Below are 21240 nucleotides of genomic sequence, written 5' to 3'. Positions count from 1 at the left end.
TTTAATTTGTTCAAGCCTTGTACAAGGTGCAAGCTGAGGTTACTAATAATCAAAGAATTTGGTGCCTGACCTCAGGGGGCTTACATTCTGCTTAAGGAGGACACCAGTTGCACAAGCACATACTGTAATACACTGATCACTTCTACACAGTAGACCTTATTTGGTACCTGGCCAGCATCCATTCCCCTACCGCTTTCCTGACTGTGTACAGTTTTGCCCTGGTAATTACCTGGTCCCATGCAGCCCATGAGCTTCAGGGACGCTCCTTCCACCGGCAGCGTCAGACTGGGCCGCGAGCATGCTACACCAGTGAGACGGTCTCACCCTACTCACTTAGGAACTGATTAGGCATTAGACAAAGTTCAGGTCCACATGCTAAAACAAGAGGGCTATTGGGAACTCTGGAAAACAAAGCCCCCTCATTCTTCTGAGAGCTACTAGAAAAGACACTTGCTCTCTTTGGATGGTGTAGGGCAGGAGTAAGCAACTCCCACCTGGCTTTGTAAATAACTGTATTGGAACAAAGCCACACTCATTTGTTTACAAATTGTCTATGGGTATTTTTGTGGTACAATGGCAGAGTTAAATAGTTGGAACAGGGACTGTATGGTCTGCAAAACCTAAAATATTTTCTATGTGGCTCTTTACAGAATAAGTTTGTCAACCCCTGGTGTAGGGTATAGATGTGAAGTTTGGAACTGCTGCAGTCCTTTCCCACCATGAGGGAAACCAGCTTTAAAATGGAGAGGTCACCACTGAAGTCCAAGCAGAGAAAGAAAAAGAAAATCAGGGCTTTGATGACACTGGGCCTGCAGAATGAAGTAAAAGTTGAAGCTTGATAAACCTCCTTTTAAAATTCATACATTCAACAAGTGTTTAATCTGTTGGACTTGGTTTTGGGAGCTGGGACCCAGCAGGGAACAGAGGTGACAAAATCCCTGCTACCACAGAGCCTCCGTTTTGATGGGAAAATAACCAATAAATAAATATAGGTCTCAGGTGGTGACACATGCTAGAAAGAAAGATGCCGTAGGCTAAACAGAGAGCAAGACAGAAAGCCTATTTTAGATATAATGGCCACAAAAGGCCTCTATGAGGAGGTAACGTTTGAGCAGGGACCCTACAGAAATCAGGGAGTGGGCTATGCAAATATGTGGAGATCATTCCAGAAGCATGTACAATGGCGCTGAGGGAGGAGCTCATTTGGAGTGTTTGACAAACAGTAAAGAAACAACTGTGGCAAGAGCTCAGAAAACAAGGGCAAGAAGAATGAGGCCCCAGGTCAAGAAACAGCTATGACATTTTCCAAACATAAGTGGTATTATAGTATTTTGGTAGGCTTATGGCAATGATCTAGAAGAGGCAAAATGTTAGGATAGGAGAGAGTGAAGAATGGCTGAGGGGCGCCCTTGTTTAGGCATGAGGGATGAGCTCCATGTAGTTCACTACAAAAGGACGAGCTGGCCTTATGAAGGAATGTGGCAGTTCCTCCACTGGGACTGGAGAGAGGCTGAGAATGTGATACAGAGCCAGTGAGGTCGATGGATCTCATGACAGGAGAATAAGGAAGTGAACACCCGACTGCTTCTCTTTTCTAAACGAAACAGATACGTGGAGAGTGAGGAGTGGTGAGGGTTGCTGGGAGGCGTGAGAAGGATAGTGTGGCGGGCTTGGAGGACAAAGAGTGGGTGGGCTAGGGTAAGGCACAGGATTTCAGGGCAGTCTGGGACCCCTGAGGCCTGTGGTCATGTTTAAAGCTATGCTGTGTAGTGGGACTGTGTGTCTCTCGCTCTCCACCTTCTGCTACTCTGGGGCCTGGCTGACAGAGTTGCCCTTAACCAGGTTAGGGTTCTAAGAGAAAACACTGGAAGGAGTGAGGGATGAAGGAGGTGAGTGTATGGCAAAGAAGAGGCTGTGGATAACCGCTGACCATGGAGTCTGAGCTGGGTAAGGAGGGAAATGAGGATATGGATGTGAGGAGGGTGACAGAGAGGAGAGAGACAGGCACCTCACCCAAGCTGCAGCATTCTGAGACAGCTTCCTCCAAGAAATGAAGTTACAGCTGGGATCTGAGAGATAAGTAGGAGTTAGTCAAGTGAAAGATATGCTGGGAGAAAGTTCCAGGCAAAGGAACAGTTTACGCAAAGGCCTGTGATGGAAGAGAGCACTGTGGGTGAAAGATGGTGGGACTAAAACACCGGGGTCAGAAGTAGAGGTGCCCACAAATGTGGAGCAGGGCTCAGGAAACTTTTATAGAGAACTGGACAGTAAATATTTTAGGCTCTGCAGAACATAGAATCTCTGTCTCAAATACTCAACTCTGTCACTGTAGTGTGAAAGCAGTCATTAACAATTAAATAATCAAATGAACACGTTGCGTTCCAAAAAACTTTAAGGCCACTGAAATTTGAATTTCATATAATTTTCATGTGCCATGAAATATTATCCTTTTAAAAATATTTTTCAACCATTCTTAACTCATGGGCCATTCAAAACTAGGCAGCAGGCCGGATTTGGCCTGCAGGCCACAGACTGCTGACCCCTGGCCTAGAGGGATCGGCAGGGCCACATCAGAGAGAACTACGTGTGCCTGGTCACATGGTTTGGGTACTTTATCCTAATGGTAATGGGGGTTCTCTGAAGAGCAGGAGCAAAAGGAGTAATGTGATCAGACGATGCTTTTGGAAGATCATTCTGGATGATAAGGGAGAAGAGATAAGGAGAGAGAAGAGGTAAGAAGGCAAGAATGGAGGCAGTGAGGCTGGTTAAGAGGCAACAGTTATAATCTGGGGATAAGAAGCTGGTGGGATAGACTGTCATGGTATGTACAGAAAGAAAAAAAATTTGATGGATGTAGAAAAGATTTAGGACACAGAATTGACAGAAGTTAGCAAGTGACTCAATGGGCAGAAGCAGGGGATGAGACGGAAGGATCACCCAAGGATGACCGCAGACTGTTGTCCTGACAATGGGTATGTGACGGTACCTCCCCCACAAGAGCAGGAGCACGGGGTTGGGGGCGGGGGAGGACCAGCCCAGAGGTGGATGTTGTGGAGCTAGGTTCTGCACACAATGAATTTCAGTGATCTGCAGGGCAACCACAGATGGAAATTCTTGCCGATAGCAGGAATACGGGAATATACAGGTCTGCAGAGGAAGCAGCTTTGGGGAAGAGTGGGACAGTCTGAAAAAGCTGCTGTGCAGAACGGGACAACCACTCCGGAAAACAGAAGGAACCAGGCAGTACTGAGGACTTGGCTCAAGTAGGAGCTAATAAATGAAATACAAATTTTCCTTTAACATTTGGTGGGGGGCGGAAGGCTTCTTCCTGAGGGCAGGACTTTTTGTTAATTTTGCTCGCTATTAATTTTGCTCACTGCTATATCCCTAGTACCTAGAACAATGCAAGGCACAGGACAGGCTTTCAATAAATACTTGTTAAATGAATAAATAAATTTATACAGGCATAAGTTTTGTGGCAAAACCAAGATTAGGCTCTAGTATTCTTATCTCCTTTGTCAAAAAATATATAATATATATAATCCTTGTGCAAAGTATTAAAACATCCACTCTGACATTTCTACCCCAGGCCAATTCTGATTTTATAAATATTATGACTTCATTTATAACTTTAGTTTCTTTAAAACTTCTTCAAATATTATCAGACTTGGGGAAAAGAGTCATTGGTTTTGTTTGATTTTTAAATCAGCACATTTTCACTGAGGAAAGTAGAAGGAAACTCATATTGTCTACAGTCCCTGATTGTTAATATTTTATTGCAGTTTACTCTTTCTCCTAAGCATGTGGGAGATGCAGCTATCCACACACAACCTACATCTCCAGCCCTCAGCTGCTCACAGACGGCAGGTTCACGAATCCCCCTGGCAACGTGGCACTTTCCCTTGGACGTCTGATAACCAACACCCACCTACCATGCTCACATTGACGTCCTGATCTCTCCTCTTGCCACTCCTGTCTTTCCCTCACTCCCCACATCTAATCCACCAGCAAGTTCTGTCTCTAAATCACACCCAAACCTTTCTCTACAATCACCATCCTCACCCAAGCCACAGCACCACCCCTGGTCTACTGCAAAAGCCTAACTGGCTACTTGCAGTTAGAGCCACACACAATCCATTCTCCACAGAACCAGAACTCCCAAGGCTTTCTATCACACTTACATAAAATTCAAACCCCTTACAGGGGTACAGCAAGCTCTACATGACCTGGCCCAGCTCTGTGTCCGCTCGCCCCCTGCGCTCCAGCCACCTTAGGAAATCCACTAGCTGTCTTTCTGCCTGGCACTGCCTTCCCCAGTCACTGTGTAGCAGGTTCCTTCCTTTCATTCGGAAGCCCCTCCAACAGCCCCATCTCAGAGAGGCCTTTCTGACCCAACGCAACACAGAAACCACCTAATCACTCTTCACAATGCGGCCTGTTTTAATGATCTGCATGGTATTTGTTAATTGATTTTATTTTCTGTCTTTTCCTACCAGACTAAAGATTCTTGTGAACAACAATCACGTCTGTACGGTTCTACGTGCTGGGGTTCCAGCAGTGAATAATGGCTGGCATAGAATGGACGCTCACTATTTGATGAATTAATATAACAGAGTGGAGACTATGAAGCCACACTGCCCGGGCTCCTGGCCCCATCCTGGCCAGCTGTGCATTAGGGGAGGGGCACTCATCCACGCACAGCTGTCTCCTCATCTGTAAAACAGGGGTAATAATAGCACCCACCTCAGAGGTTGTTACAGGATTAAATGAGTTAACGTGTATAAAAAACAGCACAGTACCTTGCACAAACAAAAGGGTACATAAAAACACTAGCTATTATAGCATTAAAATATCTAAAATATATATACACCATTTACCATTTTTTAACTTCACATTTACCTCTTCGTTTATGCTGTTGTATTTATTTCCATTTCATGAACATTTTCCTCTTGACACACAACATTCACCACAGTATATACTATAATTCAATTTATCATTTTATTATTACAGTTTTGCTTGCTTTTAATCTTGTCAATATTATGCATATTGCTACTCTACACCTCTGATTATTTCCTCAGGAGAGACTCCTGGGAGCGGAAATTATTGGATCAGAGGGATGAACCTGTTTGAAAACTCCTGACCCAGAAAGCTCACCTGTATTCCCACACCACTGGCAGGGACGGAGGAGCCCCTATCCTGCCAGCCTCACTCACATGGCTGTTTTTAAAAACAGCGATTTCACAGAAGAAAAGTATCGCAACTGCTGTTTTAACGCATTCTTAGTAAGAAAGTCTATTTAAATATGTTTACTGTGAATTACTATCAAATGCCTTTTAACTATTTTTTTCCTATTTGGTATAATTCCTATTTACTTCTAATACAACTTTAAACATTATGGAGAGCAAACTTTTGTCTTATGCTTTTTAAGTGAGAAGAATGAAGCCTAGAAAGGTTAAATAACTTGCAATGGTTACAAACTGGTGAAACTACAATTTGAAGTGGAAGTTCTTAAACTTATTTTTCTATACAACATCTTAGAATGAATCCACTTTCAAATCATTCTTCGCCCACATCCTCCCAAACCAGACAAGAATATTAGCTCTTCACCCTCATAGGCTGAGTCCATTTTGCACTTCTTCTGGTTTGTTTTTCCAAGTAAAATTTTTTATAAATAAACTTTTTATTTTGAAATAATTTCAGATTTATAGAAAAGTTGCCACATAGTAAAGAGTTCCCATATACTTCTCTTGTGGCTTTAGCTTCCCCTAAATGTTATTATCTTACACCGCTGTGGTACATTTGTCAAAACTAAGAGACCAACAGTGGTATATTACTATTAACTAACTGCAGACTTTATTGGGATTCCACCAGTTTTTCCTTTAATGTCCTTTCTTCTGTTCTAGGATCCAGTCCAGGCGACCACATTGCATTTGGTGTTATGTCTCCTTAGTCTCCTGAGAAACTGTGACATTTTCTCAGTCTTGTTTTTGATGATCTTGACAGTTTAGAGGAGTAATGGTCAGGTATTTTATAGGATGTCCCTCAATCTGGGTTTGTCTCAAGTTTTTCTCATAATTAGGCTGGGGTTATAGGTTTTTGGAAGAAAGACCACAGGGGTGAAGTGCCTTTCTTGTTACATCATATGAGGGGGTACATGACAACACTAGTAATGTTAACCTTCATTACTTGGTTTAAGGTGGTGTCTGCCAGGTTTCTCTGTTGAAACCTACTAGTTTTTCTTTTTTTCATACTTGTTTCTTTGGAAGTGAGTCACCTAGCTCCACCTTCTGGAAAAGGGAGTATCTACAAGTTATTTAGAATTCGGTAGGGAAGATCTGTCTCTTTTCCCCCTATCTAATCTAATCAACCTATCAATCTATCCAGTTCATTCATTATTATTACTTATTTACTCACTCACAAATTTATTTATATCAGTATGGACTCATGGATATTTATTTTATGCTGGTGTTATAATCCAGTACTAGGCTATTTATTTTGTTGCTCAAGTTGTTCCAGCTTTGCCACTGGGAGCCCTTTCAGGCTCTTGTGTCCCTCTGGCATACCCTCATCCTATTGTTGTTTGAATATTTCCTTACTTTCTAGAGCTACAAGATGCTCCAGGCTCCTCTATTTCCTGTCCCAGCACTAAGTTCTGGGAGCTGGGTGTGCCTTTTACTCTAAAGATGTCACTGCTTCTGGGTCTCTTGGGACAGAGTTAGGTCATACATGTATGTATACCATGTATATGCCCTTTGACTTTTTAATCCTAAATTGCTATTAACTTCTTTTTTATTATGTGTTTCATCAACAACTATTTAAAGAAACTAAAGTTTTACTAGGTTCTTGCTGTTGTTGACCACTTTTTAAAAAAAATTTATTTTATTTTAAATAAAAATTTTTTTGGCTGCGTTTAAATAAAATCTTTTGGCTGCATTGGGTCTTTGTTGCTGCGCAGAGGCTTTTCTCTAGTTGTGGCGAGCAGGGGCTACCCTTCGTTGTGGTGCGCAGGCTTCTCATTGCGGTGGCTTCTCTTGTTGGGGAGCACGGGCTCTCGGCGCTCGGGCTACGGTAGTTGTGGCACTCGGGCTCAGTAGTTGTGGCTCACGGGCTCTAGAGCACAGGCTCAGTAGTTGTGGTGCACGGGCTTGCTCTGCGGCATGTGGGATCTTCCTGGACCAGGGCTCGAACCCGTGTCCTCTGCATTGGCAGGTGGATTCTTAACCACTGCGCCACCAGGGAAGCCCCTGACCACTGTTTTATTCTCAGGTCTTCCTCTTTCAATGTGCTCATTCTCGTTGTGCTGAATTAGAAAAGGTCTGTGAGAAATAAACTCTGAGTTCTTCAGTGTTCAAAAATGCCTAATTTGCCCTCAAATAAGTCAAATATGGATTCTATAATCGAAGTTATTTTTATTCAGAATTTTCAAGGTATCATTTTATTATCTTCTAATACCAATATTATCACGAAGGCCGCGAGTGCCAACCTATTATTCCTTTGTAGACAAGCTAGGTTTTGCTATTTTTGGCATCTCTGGAAACTATTAGGATTGTCCCTTGACTTCTGTTCTCAAATGCCAGAAGACTTATCTTTCCTTAGTTCTTTGAAGTTTTCTTCTATTTCCTCCCCTCTCTATTCTCTTTTCTTTCCCTTCTGGAACTCCTATTAAACAATCTGGGAGCTTCTGAATTGATTTCCCACATCTCAATTTTTCTCTCACATTGTCTCTTGGCCTGTCTGCCAGTTTATAAACTATTTCAACTGTGACCATCTGCTATTCAGCCCATTTACTGAGTTTTATATTTTCACAATTTCCAAGTTCTGATTCTATTTTTAGCAACAAATAGTTTTATGAAATTAACATTTTCTCTAATTTCCTTAAAGATATATTTAACGTTGTTTTCTACCTGTATTCATATTCTCATGTGTTAATTTTTCTATTTATTAAAATTTGGTGCCTCTTTCATTGTGTTAGCTTTCCTCAAATGTTTGGCTAGCTGTGGTTAGCTGCTACTCATTTTTGTTTCAAAAACCCCTGGTTGTTAGCTATGATTACAGGGGTCTATCTCCAGCAATAGTGAAGGAAGGGCTAAACGTGGTCTTGGGCAGAATGTGCCAACAACAGCTCACCTCTGGAGTCTGGGGCTCCCTATCCACCCTACAACTCAGTATTCCTAGGACCCTACCCTGCCTTTCTAGCTCCAGGGACCACACACACTGCCTCAGCCTGCAGGTCAGTGCCTGTGATGCCTGCTGTTCAGCACACCTCCCAGAGAAGCACAGATACTCTACCACTCCCTGTCTTCTATGAGCTCAGAGGATGCAAGGCAGCTCCATCTTCGGTGTTGTCCTGAATATGTTCCAGACTGTTCTCTCCTCCATTAATCAATTCTATGACAACTATTGTCATCTTACAGAAATTTCTCAAAATTTAAATCTCCTAATGGCACTTCTCTCATTCTCCAATACGAATATGCCTTTTTATTTTTAATAATTCACTTCTACAAAGGATTTAGGGTGTCAGATAAGGCAGATGCAGATGCTCAGTTTTCCACTTTGACCCCATTTGTATCTATATTCCTAAGTAATACTGGCCTACAGATAAGGTAGAAGTGTGTGTGTGTGTGTGTGTGTGTGTGTGTGTGTGTGTGTGTGTATGTTTATGTATACATGCTTTGCCAGGGGTTGGTATGAAGATAATGCTGGCCTCTTAAAATATATTAAGTAGATCATATGGCACTAATATTACCTGTTCTTTGAAAGTTTGGAAAAACTCACCAGTGAAACATATCTATGTATCTGCAGGTTAAATGTTTGATAACTGTTCTAGTATTTTTAATTGCTCTTCATCTCTTCAGAGCTTCCATCTCTTTTATTTATAAAATAGTAACATGAGCTTTTATAAAATATTAACATGAGGGACTTCCCTGGTGGCCCAGTGGTTAAGACTCCACGCTTCCAATGGAGGGGGCGTGGGTTTGATCCCTGGTCAGGGAACTAAGATCCCGCATGCTGTGCGGTGCAGCCAAAAATAAAATAAAATAAAAGTACAAAAAAAAAAAATTTACATGAATTTAGTTCATGCTAATATTTCATAAACTCTCAAATCTTTCCTTTTATTTAGAATTTTTTAAACTTACTACATGAAATAGATTTCTCTTAATGTTTTCTTATTCTAATTTCCTATGTTGTGTTTTCTTTTTTACCCTGAATCTGCCCACTTTATGATTACATTTTTTCTGCACATAAAGAATAAGCTCCTATATTTGTCAATCTATTATTTTTGGTTCATTAATTTCCGCCTTTATTTCTTTCCTGGAGTTACTTTTCACTTTTTAAACATGTTAAATTGTCTTCTTAGTTCATTTGTTTCCTTTTTGTTCTTAATGTTAACAATAAAAGATTAGGCTAAATGCAATATAGTATCCTGGACTGGATCCTGGAACAGAAAGAGGAGGTGTAGTAGAAAAACTGGTGAAATCCTAATAAAATCTACAGTGTAGTTAGCAGTAACTTACCAATGTTAATTTCTTAATTTTGACAAATGAACCATGGCTATGTAAGATGTAAACAATAGGGGAAACTGGGTGAAGTACAGGAACTCTCTACACTATCTTTCCAACTTTTCTGTAAATCTAAATTATTCCACGTAAGTTTATTTAAATTTTTTTCAAAACTTTTATAACTTTGTCAATAACTATAAGTTCTGATATATGGCATTCCCATTCCAAGACTTTCTAAGTAATTTCCCATAGTATATTATTCCTTCTTATTTATTTAGCAGTTTTAATTTCCAGTTAGTAAGGTTTCTAAAATTAAAATTTATTTTTAGTATTACTAAAAATAAGTTGGTAGAAATGACCGTACAATTTTCACAATCTAGAACCTGAATTTTTCTCTGTAGCCTAAACTTTTCTGCCCACCCCCCAACCCCCTGCCAGAATCACACTTTATGGAGGGGGTACACTATGAAAATGTGTTCATAGTAACTACAGTTTTTAATTGAAACTATGTTTTCTGTTTGTGAAACAAACATAAAGGAACCAGGCAAGGATCTCTGAGACTTTTCATAACCGACAGTAAGAGTCTTACCAGCTGCTGTTCCACAGGCGGGGGCACATCCAGATTGGCATAAACAATGGCAGGGTTGTAAAGACTAAACACCACAGGGTAAAACACCTTCTTGCCTATAAATTAAAATATGTTTACATCACAAAAAGAAGTAATAAAGCACTGATCTTTATTGCGATATCTACTACGACTTTGTTAAAGTGTTTCTTTGTTACATATGATGATTTTATTTTATTAATATTGTATTTTATCAATGTTCAGGTTACTGAAACCTCATGTTGATGAACATGATGATGATTTTATAACATATCAGTAAGTTAGGCTATGAAACTATAACCTTGCAAAAGAACAGAGAAAAAAAGACTAAAGGGTGCTTTATTCCCTTTTGACATGTTTATTCCCATTGACCCTGGGGCGATGCACAAAAGCATTCTCTCAGCTGTTCCTGAGGTGAACCATTTATTAATCATTATTTCATCGAATTAGCAGTAACAGATGTAGGTTAACCTCTGACAATCACCAAGAAACTTAGAAACTTCTGTTAAACTCACCCTTCAAAATGAATCATAGAAACAGTGAATCCAAAGGATATTGTATAATGGATACATAAAGAATAATTAGAATATAGAACTGCAGACAGATCTAAACAAGATTTGGAAAACTTGGGAAGATTGAGTTAAAAATACCTGATGTAATAGCCCCCTCAAAAGGCCTTGTCATTAGCATTCAAATTGTTAGCACTGAAGGGACCCTTTAAGACTAACTAACTAGCCCATCTCCCCTCAACAGAGAACCCCTTGCTGAGACTGGTCTCAATCAGACGTGATAATATGTAGCACTCAGAAATTGTCAAGGACCCTGTAAGTAATGTGGCAGCCTTTTTATTACAAGATCCCCAGCAGATGTTCACCTCATCTTCATTAAAACCCACTTACGGAAGGGGAGCTCAATTTCCCAGAGGCCAATCTATTTCTTTTACATTAAAGAAATAATGTAAAATATATATTTTTGCCTGGTGCAAAAAAGGTAAATCTAACCCTCATTTACCCACTTGACTCTCAGAGAGTTCCTGACAACCATCCCTAACCAAAATGATTAATAAGAAGATAATAATTTGTACGATATGAGTAGTTCCATATAAAAAAACATTTACTATGAGATTTTTTTAATATAGAAAACTTCCTTTTCACATTTAAAATAATATTTGATATATAAAAATGTCATTTGCTCTTAACATTTTCAAAAAATATGTACAACGTAAAACAAAGTATAGTAATCATCCCAAAATGCACAGTCTGGAGACCAAGCACCATCTGTATCTAGACCTCTGCGTGAGTGCATGCCTGCATGTGTGTTGGCACCACCTGCCTGAGGTAGAGTGCTTCTGAATCTCACACATCACACTACTGCTTTGCTCTTTTTTGATGGGTGCTACTTCCTCCTTGTCAATTTCAAGACTTTTTATTTCTTTGCATTTGTTTATTTGAATCCAAATGTATACACTGGAATCTGGCCATAAAAGAACAAGGGGTATGAACTTCAGAGGGGCAAATTTTCACTTTTCTACTTAATATTCCAGCTAAATTACACCAAATATAATCTTTAAAAAACATAATTAACTTGATTCAAAATATGGGATGTGCTGACATTGTTCTAACTTCTACACTCAACTCACCTACCAACATTTTACCCACCTGGCTCAGCATTTAACCGGCAGCTGTTAAGGAATTCGGCTGAGAAATATATATCAACATCGCAGAAAAACATCAAGACCTCTCCCTTGTCCCAAGCTCGGGCACCCACATTTAGTCCTCGTCCACGATTAAATTCTTCATTCAATGAGACCAAGGTGTAATTGTGAAAATTAGACTCACTATGAGGAAAGCACATACAACAAATGGTAAGTCCCACTTAAAGCTGACTCTCTTAACACAACTTACAAAATATATTTTACCTTCAGGTATTTATTATGTTGGGTCTACATTCATATAAGGAAAGGCAATGATCAGTTTCATGTGTATGATCATCATCAGGGACAGACAGTCAACTAAATGCCCACATTTGAGGCAACATGCTAGTGGTTTGAAGTTAATAAGTGTTAATAGGCCACTACCCTTCAGGATCTTAAAAACCTATTGGGGAGGTAAGAAGTATACACTTGGAAAAATAGCATAGTATTTGATAATAAATAATGCAATCCACATGAATGATACATACAAAGAGTGCTCTTCTCTCTAGTTCTTCAGATCTTTGCTCAAATGTCCCCTTATCAGAGGGATCCCCTCATGGTACATGTGAAGTAGCCCTGACCTCCCTTCTCTTTAATCTCTATCCCTTTGCCCAGCTTTGTTTTCCTCAGTACCACCAGACATGTTTGTTTGAGTGTCTCCCACTAGAATGTAAGCTCCATGAGAGAAGGGATTTTGTTTTGTTCATTACTATGGACACAACGCCCCTCAAAGGGTAGGAGTTCAATAAATATTTTCTGAATGAATGAATGAACAGCAGTTCTGAGGAAAAAAGATTGCTTTTGTCTGAAGTAGTTAGAGAAGATGTTAGAAGCAGAATTTAAGTTATGCCTTAGTTAAAATCCTGAATTCAGTGGCGAGTGTAAAGGTCATTCCAATTAATTATTCTCAAAGGCAAGGAGGTAAGAAAGTAGAAAGTTTTTTTAAAGAACAGGAATCAGACAAGTCAAACTGGAACACAGGGATTCTAAAATGGAACAATGAGAGAAGACCAGAAAAGGGTCAGACTAAGGAGTACCTTCCATGAGAAGTTGAAGAACTTGGTCAGTGTTCTAAAGTCAAGGAGGAGTCAGGGTCTTTCCACCAGGGCAGTGGTTTATCACAGCCAAGTCCATGCACCCACAGCATCAGAATTCCCCGGGAACAGGTCAGAAATACATATTCTCAGGCCCCACCCCCGGCCCCTGAATCAGATACTAGGGGAGGAGCTGAGCATCTGCGTCTCTCCTGGGACAAGTCACTCCAGGTTACTGATGTTAAAGTTGGAGAACTGCTGCACTAGGGGACAGCTGGATCAAAAAAGGAACATTTTTAAAAGATTACTCTTAAAATAGTATAGAATGGGAAATGGAGAGACAGAAGCAAAGACTCAAACAGTGCATGGAGTGGACTCCAAGTGCTCTGAGTGCCCATGCCTCCCCCGCCCCCTTTATAGGTTGCAAATCTCTCCCTTCTTTTGGGGAAACTGCCGATCACCATCTCACACTCCCAGCACCAAGTGGAGGAAGTAATCACAGAATACCCCAACCGCAGTAATTTCCTAGGGGCAAGGACCAGACTCAAGCTGGGCTAATCAAAATACCCCCACCCCACCTGGCCATAGTGACTGGCTCAAGAGTGGGCAAAAGTCCTTCCCTGGGATTTTCTCAACTGGATCTGGGAGAAAGTTCTTTCCTCTCTGATGGCAAAGCTGAGAAGATATGAGCCCAGAGCCGCCAACAGCCATATACCTCATATGTGGAAGAAGCCAATCTGCAACAGGAGAATGAAGTCAACATGCAGAGAAAAACAGACAAGAAGACAAGAGAATTCTGATGGTATTCAAGTCTCTGGTCCCAGTCCCTAAGGTACCAAAGCTGTTTTGGTTTTCTTCTCATTAAATTTGGTTATAATAATCCCTTTAATTCTGGGAGTTATCCAAGATTCTTCAATAATGCTCCCATTTTCCTCAACCAAATTCAAGATAAGTTTCCGTCATTTGCCACAGAGGAGTCTTGATTAATGCAGGGACAACTTCAATAACACCAACGTGAGTCACTGGTACTTAGTAGGTGATCTGAAAATGGTAAGGAGGGAAGAGACAAAGGGAAGAAATGGAGGGAGGGGAGCGTGGGTTAGAGCGGTGGCAGCAGCAAGGAAAGGACAGAACAGAGGTCCTGTGCAGTGAGCAGAAACCGATTAATCAGAGGTAGAGAATGAGTGAAAGACGGTGGCCCTCAGACATCAAGCCCAGGGAATCATGAGAACCTTCGTCTGAACTGAGAGAGGGCCATCAGGAGGAGGAGCCAGTGAAGGCGGAGGAGAAGACAATGTTTGTTTTTCATACTCCAGTGCTGTGAGAGTCCCTCTGGGGCAGGGACTGCAACTCCCTCCTCTGTGCCCAGTCCTATCCCAACCACCCCAGTTAGACTCCCGAGCAGTGTACCTGGAACATAGTCGGTGGGACTCAATGAATGTTAGTTGAACGATTCGAGAAGAATGGCCGGCCAAAGCTGGACTCTTAGGGAATGGCCACAACTAGCAGAAAGGTAAAGAAGCAAGTAAAGGATACAGAGTTGATGTGGTCAGAAAAGTCAATCAACCTAATATCTTACATTATAACATATCTACATTTACAAAATATTTACATTTTACAAACATCAGAGGAGAGGTTCAAGAAGGAAGTACTGGTTAGGTATCAAATGTAAGAAAGCAAAGAGGATGACAGAGAAAAGGTTGAATTTGGCAGTTAGGTCATAACTCTGGGCCCATAACTTAGAGATGAAAAGGCTGAGAAGCTACAGAATTAATAATGGAGTATTAAGGAATTACTAATTCATTCATTCAAACCTCTGAGCACCTACTGTGTGCCAGGTACTATATGAGTTGCTTGGTTAGATAGCTACTGTTTTGTGAGGTTTAGGTGAAAGGACAGAAACCTAATAGCAGTTACTGGGTACTGTAGAGTCAGGTAGGGGTCTCTTAAGGATAGGGGAGACCTAAGCATCATTTGCAGGGTGAGAAGGAACTTAGGAAAATGGAAGGAAAGAAAGGTGGCAAGCAAGAGAGACAAGCTCAGGAGATGATATCAAAGTGAAGGGATTAGATTTAGAAAAAGGGAAAGAGTTCAAAAAGAAGGAAATGGAAGAATAAATAGAGGCAAATATATACAAGGTGAGTGGGCCACAGAGTGAAAGCACCCTAATCATGCCACACTGTCTAAGAGGTTAAGGGAAGACGAGTCATTTAGAGTGAACTTAGGGGTGAAATGAGGAACTTACTAGCACCACCACTCACATGCTCAGCCAACTTTTAACAGCAGCTATTCAAAATTATTCATTCATTAAGTATCTGAAATTCTCATTCTTCTATTATTATATATAAAGGACTTCAATGTGGACATGGCTCACCAACCTTGTGACAGATTCTAGGATAGACTTGACTTTAGATAGTCCTTCTTTACCAAAATACACCACTGTGAGATGAATTCTCTTGTCCTGATGAATACATACATCCCTAACAGAATTGAAAAATAAAGTTCATTCAGGAAAATATATGAGGCACTACTCATTCAGAAAGCAATCACATGAAGCTTTAACAAGAAAACAAATGAAGCATTACTCATTTAGAATGAAATCACACAAAGCTTTAAGTAAATGTAAAACTGGCAATATTGCTGAATTTTGCCATATTTTAAAACATTTTTGGAACTTTTGCTTTGGTATTGCCTTTAGAAGCAAATTATAAGCTACTCAAGGAAATAAGTTCAATCAGTTCAAAACCAAATAAATAAATAACTCAAGTTTGGGGTCAAGAGTTACTTTGTCTTCAGATTGGCTAATTAGAGAAATTATACTTATCATCAAGGAGTAAATATTTGTCATGATTGAGATTAGTAACTGTAAAGAATAATGTAGCATCTGAAGGTAATTCCAAGAAAGGCAATTAAAAAATGCTTTAGGAAATCAGATCTCAAGCAAGCAATTTCAAAAACGTAAAACTCATTCGGAAGCATGCCTTCTAGATATTCTGCAACAGAACTGTGTTAACTAACTTTTACATCCAACAACTTCAATGAGAACAAAGATCGGGACTACAAAGAATTAAAACTATCATATTGAAGTATTAAAAACATGACAATTGTCCAATTAAAACAAAAAAGTAAAACTTTCCTCAAACCGTTACCCTAATATGTAGTTGTTAATTTTTTAACGCTTCAGCATTTAAAAATAATGATTAAAAAAAAGAAAAAAATTCTTTTAAAAACTGCTATAGTCTCTGCTTCCCAAGATGGAATAACATTCTCCCACGTTCACTTGAATATTTGTATTTCTAAAATTTCTTTCAATTTTGAAATTCAAATTGTTCTCGGGGAATTTTCTGGGGAGACAGTAATGTTCTATATCTTAACTGGAGAGGCAGTTACATGGGTGTATACATTTGTCAAAAGTCATGAAACCTCTATCCTTGGAATATGTCGATTTTATTGTATGTAAGTTACACGTCAATAACGTTATTTTTAAAAATTCAACTTGTCCTAAAGTGAATTCAAACACAATTATAAAGGTAATCAAATTTAGTTTCTAATAGTTGTCACCCTCAATTTACTTCACAGTTCAAGTTGTCAATAACGCAATATACTATACATGCCTTAAGAAAAAAGGGAATATCAAAACATAAAGTTCCCTAAAGCTTAAAAAATTGTTCTGTAATTCTAAGTAATCATACTCAGTGAAGGTAAATTAAATAAAATGGCATGAAATGTGCTTTTTTTTTTTTAGGAGTGCTCAGTCAAATCACTAAGCCCCGGGAGTTACCTGAAGTTCTGCATAAACTGTGCAAATGCTTCAGTTCTTTCAGCAAGCGGCACAATGATATTAATAATTGATCTAGTAATGTCAATCATCTCGCTCTTCACTTTCATGAGAGGTCCAAAAGGGCGGAAGAGAGTCACATGTCTATATTCCATAAGGTCTGCTTTCTTAAAAAAGAGTTCATACAGTGTGCCCTTATCTCTCTCAGTGCGATAATAACCTAAAGGAAAGAGTTAGGAACAAAGATGTCTCCATGTCAAAGTTTACAAGTTCAATATGACTATTGATTTTACTCAAAGATCAAAAGTGTGATACCAGACTTGTAGGGTTTTTATATATTTGTGAAAATTTTATCCCCACAGTACAGTCAACAACAACTGTTTCTTTAAAAGGAGAGGTTAAAAAAATGTTCACCACTCTGCTATATTATTCAACCCATAAAGTATGCTCCAAATGACAATGATTCCTTTTCATATATGACTTTAATAGCAGAGCCTATCAACACAGAAACCAAATGATTAAAATAAAGAAATTACTTCTAGCAATATTAAATTCTGGACCTGAGAGTCAAATCATCTATTACTTGGTTCAGCTTAACAAAAATGAATTGAGTGCATTTGTGTCAGGCACTGATGGTATAAAGAGGGCTACATGGTCCCAGTTTTTTGGAAGGGTCAGTCTAGTGAGGAAGACAGAAAAATAAAGAAATAACAATACAGTGATATACACATGCAAACACACAAGACTCTGGATAGAATGATGTCAGACAAAGAAAAATCAGTATAAATTTAAACATGGTGATATGAGACACCTTTGGGAATAAAGTATGGAAGTCTATTGGGCAATCTGGTTTTTAAGAGTGACACTCAGGAGAGAGGTTAGACCTATAGATGTGTGAGTCAGTCAATATCTGGAAATAAAATCGTGAACAAGATTGACTGGTCCCACTCCTCCTGAGGCTTACAGTGTATCAGGAACTACAAATCAGGAAATGGGCAATGCCATATACTATGACAAGTGCTATGAGATGGGACACAGGGTAGAAGTTAAGAAGTACTGCTATCTTAAACTTGCAGGTTGGAGATCACCTCCCAGAAGAAGTGACATCGAAGCTGAAGTCTGGTAGAGAAACAGGAGTTACTAAATCATTGTAAGTAATTATTTTTTTTGATGAGGGAAGTAGCACAATGGAGGAAAAGCAAGGGACAAAATGTGTTCCATGCAGAGAAAAATCCTGTAAATGACAGAATCCGAGGAGTTGTAAGAAAAGCAGAAGCTGCAGAATATAAAACTGGCATAGGTTCCTTCTTTTTTAGGCAGACATGAAGACATTTTACGTATCTTAGTTATCTTATTTCCTCTGCAGCTTTCAATTCTGCCATAAGCTACAAACATATACAGTGAAAAGACAAAAAGCTGAGCTTTCAGAAAAATTACAAGCGTTTTGAAAGAAACAACCCATCAAAAATTGCAGGAAGTGACAGGGGAAAAAAGAGGTGGCTATAGGGAGAAGACAGCTAAAATGCCACAGAAAAGCACAAGGCCCTCCCTGATGGCCTCCAAAGGCTCAAGGCATTATATTATATTACAACAAGTGATACCCATGATGATTTAGGGTCAAAAAAAAAAACAAAAAACTACACGTGGTATACTGTTTACAGAATCGAGCAAAGAGAACTTTCAAGACATATTTGTATCCAAAATGGTTTTAAGTCTACAATTAAATATCTAGCAGGGGGTATTAAGATGGAGACGGGTTGGGATTTATAATTATTCCTATTTATATTAATCAGCAAATATCTTAAATTTATACAAGTGTTCCTCAACTTTTGAGTCATGTCCCATTTTGACATATAAAAATCCTATGCCCTTTCTGCAGCCTGTATTAGGAAAATAGGTTTATTTCTTTACTTTTCCAAATGCCAAATATGCTTTTCAAAACTATGTATGTCTCTTGATGTTCTGACATGCGTTTCTCCTCCACTCAAAATACAGAACAATCACTAATCTAAATTAGGTTCTTTTTCTTTCCTTTAGCAAATGGTTTTCAAATCTTGAGCCTTAGTTCATACATTTTAAAAAATATAAAAAAGGAACATCAAGACCAGTTAAGAGATGAATGCAAATACATATACGCGCAAATACATATACAACCCTAAGAGCCCTTCAACTTGGGGAGTATTTTGCTATATAAACTTAGATTTATTCTATTTCCCTGGTCCTTATTTTCTATTTTATCATGATCACACTATAACTTTTTCTAAAAAGCCACTTCAAATTCTTGGTGGAATTTAGTGGGTAAAAACTTAAATGTTTTAATACTGTGGATAATGACTGACATATTACAGCATACAATAACAGAATTTTGTCATACTAACATAACTATGGACCAGCACTGTTTTCACATTACCTTCTATGAAGTCATTTTCATTAAATACCAGTTTTTCTCCAAGGGGACCATCCTCATCTTCCTGTTCATCATCTTCATCAGGATTATTAATGACCTCCAAGCCAGCTTCAATAACTTCTACCAATTCATCTCGCTTATCTTTTCTAACTGGTTTTTCCTCAGGATGGCGAGTGAGACCCATTTCCAACTGGAATACTTTCATTAAGGTAAAACTTTCAAAGGGAATGACTCCATACTCACTAGGCAGTTTGGCTCCTATGCTAACTTCAGCTTTGTCAATTTGTGAATGAAGAAACTCTAAAAGATCACTAGGTGCTTGCTCTTTGTTGCCTTGATAGCCTATGCCATTAGCCCCTACATTCTTTCTCTCTTGCAGTGATCTCATCTTCTCACTCATTTCTTGCAATTCTTGTTTTAATTGGGCAATCTGGCGTTTCAGACTGGTTGCTCTGGTTTGATAATGTTCTTCTTGCTCCTGTAGGAGGGCTTGATAATACTCTTTGCCATAATTTTCCCCAACGATACCGGGAAGAGATGCATTTCCATCAGTCTGGGGGGCACATTCCAGAAGGTACAAAAATAATATTAAACTGCAGAGTAAAGCGAGACCCAACAGTAGCCAGTGGGTCCGGGTCTGAAGAATCAATCCTCTTCTAGGCATTCTTATTAATGTGGACTTGCCTAATGAGATGTGCTCTTTGCTTGTTCATACCTTTTGCGAAAGGTTATAAAAAAGTAAAAACAAAATCAGGATTTCCATAAAAGGTACCAAAATGAATTTGGCTGTAGCTTAAAAAATTTCTTCCTTCAGCAGTGAATTCTACTTGCAGAAATGAGAAATAATGCATATTTCTTATGTTGTTACCGTGATATCCAGAATAAGGAAATCTGATCTACACAATCAGATAAAATCCATGACATGGGTAGTGATTTTTCTGAAAGAAACAGATCAGAATCAATCAGAATTTTGTTTCCTTAAGTATATCACACTGTTGACAGCTTCAGTAAACTTAGCTATGTGACTACCATAGACAGAGCACCAGGAGAGGCACTAATACAATACAGAATATTCAGTAAACGCTGGGAGAAAGTATTAAGAAAAATACCTTATGAAACAATAAAATATCACATGTAATACTTTCAACCAGAATATCTACACATCCATAACCTGAATGAATCAAAGAAACATTAAACTTATGTTTAGCATAGTTTGTGTTACAATAGACAGATTCTATTGGTCCCTAACTATTTGAAAATTACATCACGTATAACTCTTTATTGACATAATATTTCAATTAACTCGCCATTTCCCACCTATAACATATCACCATTTGGGAGCTGAGTTTCTATAAAATGTTTTTGTTATGTTGCTAATGGCTTTCTAGAGAGAGATATTTTCTTCCAGTTTATTCAGTTCAAGCATTCTACTTCATTAATTTCTATAGCTCAACTCAGTCAATCTAAGAGCCTTAAAATTAAGTTGGGAGGAAAAGCAATTTCAGAAGGTCACAGACATCTGGAAAACACACTAAGAAACATTTTTACATCCAAAGTCCTCCAGTAGATTATTTGAGCATTAGATCACATAATTCTTTCCACTGTATTACACAGCAACAGATTTCCTACAACTCTGGAAAGTATGGAGTCTATATAAAGAAAAACAGGAACATATTTATCTACAGGGAAAGAAAATCCAAGAACCGTTTATAAATTTACAAAATTACATGCTATCGCTTATACCACAACCAGCTATGTGAGCTCTTCCATGTTTCTTTCTAAACTAAGGATCCTTAATTCTAGAAATAGAGAAGGTTAAACCTAGGAGACAGGAAGCAGGGAAGGCCTCCACTGCAGAGAGAACTTCTATTCTAATGAAGGGTTTGTCAAGAAGAATATGTGATACTACCGCCTGCTTTTAAGAGTTGGTTTCTACCAGTGCAGCAGAACCTATGGAAGAAGGTCACTAGAGAACATCAGCCCTCGTCAGTTTCTTGGTGATTAGGAAAGCCTGGATGCCTTCTGTGAAAAATGCTGCAATGTGTTTTTTGTGGCACATACTTATACAAAATGTAGGATAGATTCGAACTTCTTTTGGCTAGTGGATCACAATCAATGGACTTAACTACCCTTAGCCATTTATTACTTTAGTTAACCAAAAGATAACCAAGTATCCTTAAAATTTTAATTCACAAGTTTTACTATGATGGCATCTGTTTTACTG

At 39.0% G+C, this 21240-nt stretch overlaps 1 protein-coding gene across 3 annotated transcripts in view; it reads right to left on the bottom strand.

Annotated features, from left to right (window-relative positions):
* CSGALNACT2 (chondroitin sulfate N-acetylgalactosaminyltransferase 2) overlaps positions 1–21240 on the bottom strand; it is a 49870-nt gene that overhangs the window by 8343 nt on the left and 20287 nt on the right. Inside the window, exons 2-6 of one of the 3 annotated variants that reach the window (XM_059900300.1) lie at positions 19020–19954; positions 16613–16829; positions 15210–15311; positions 11763–11941; positions 10090–10184 (exon numbers count right to left, since the gene is read on the bottom strand). In XM_059900300.1, the coding sequence (XP_059756283.1) occupies positions 10090–10184; positions 11763–11941; positions 15210–15311; positions 16613–16829; positions 19020–19680 (1254 nt within the window). In that variant the 5' untranslated portion in view covers positions 19681–19954. Of the gene's footprint in view, positions 1–10089; positions 10185–11762; positions 11942–13818; positions 13873–14241; positions 14334–15209; positions 15312–16612; positions 16830–19019; positions 19955–21240 lie in introns of those variants that run through there. The other 2 variants (XM_059900301.1, XM_059900302.1) reach the window with 2 other exon arrangements.

Source organism: Balaenoptera ricei, chromosome 16 (assembly GCF_028023285.1).
Source record: "Balaenoptera ricei isolate mBalRic1 chromosome 16, mBalRic1.hap2, whole genome shotgun sequence".
NCBI lineage: Eukaryota > Metazoa > Chordata > Mammalia > Artiodactyla > Balaenopteridae > Balaenoptera > Balaenoptera ricei.
This window is presented reverse-complemented; position numbering and strand designations above follow the sequence as displayed.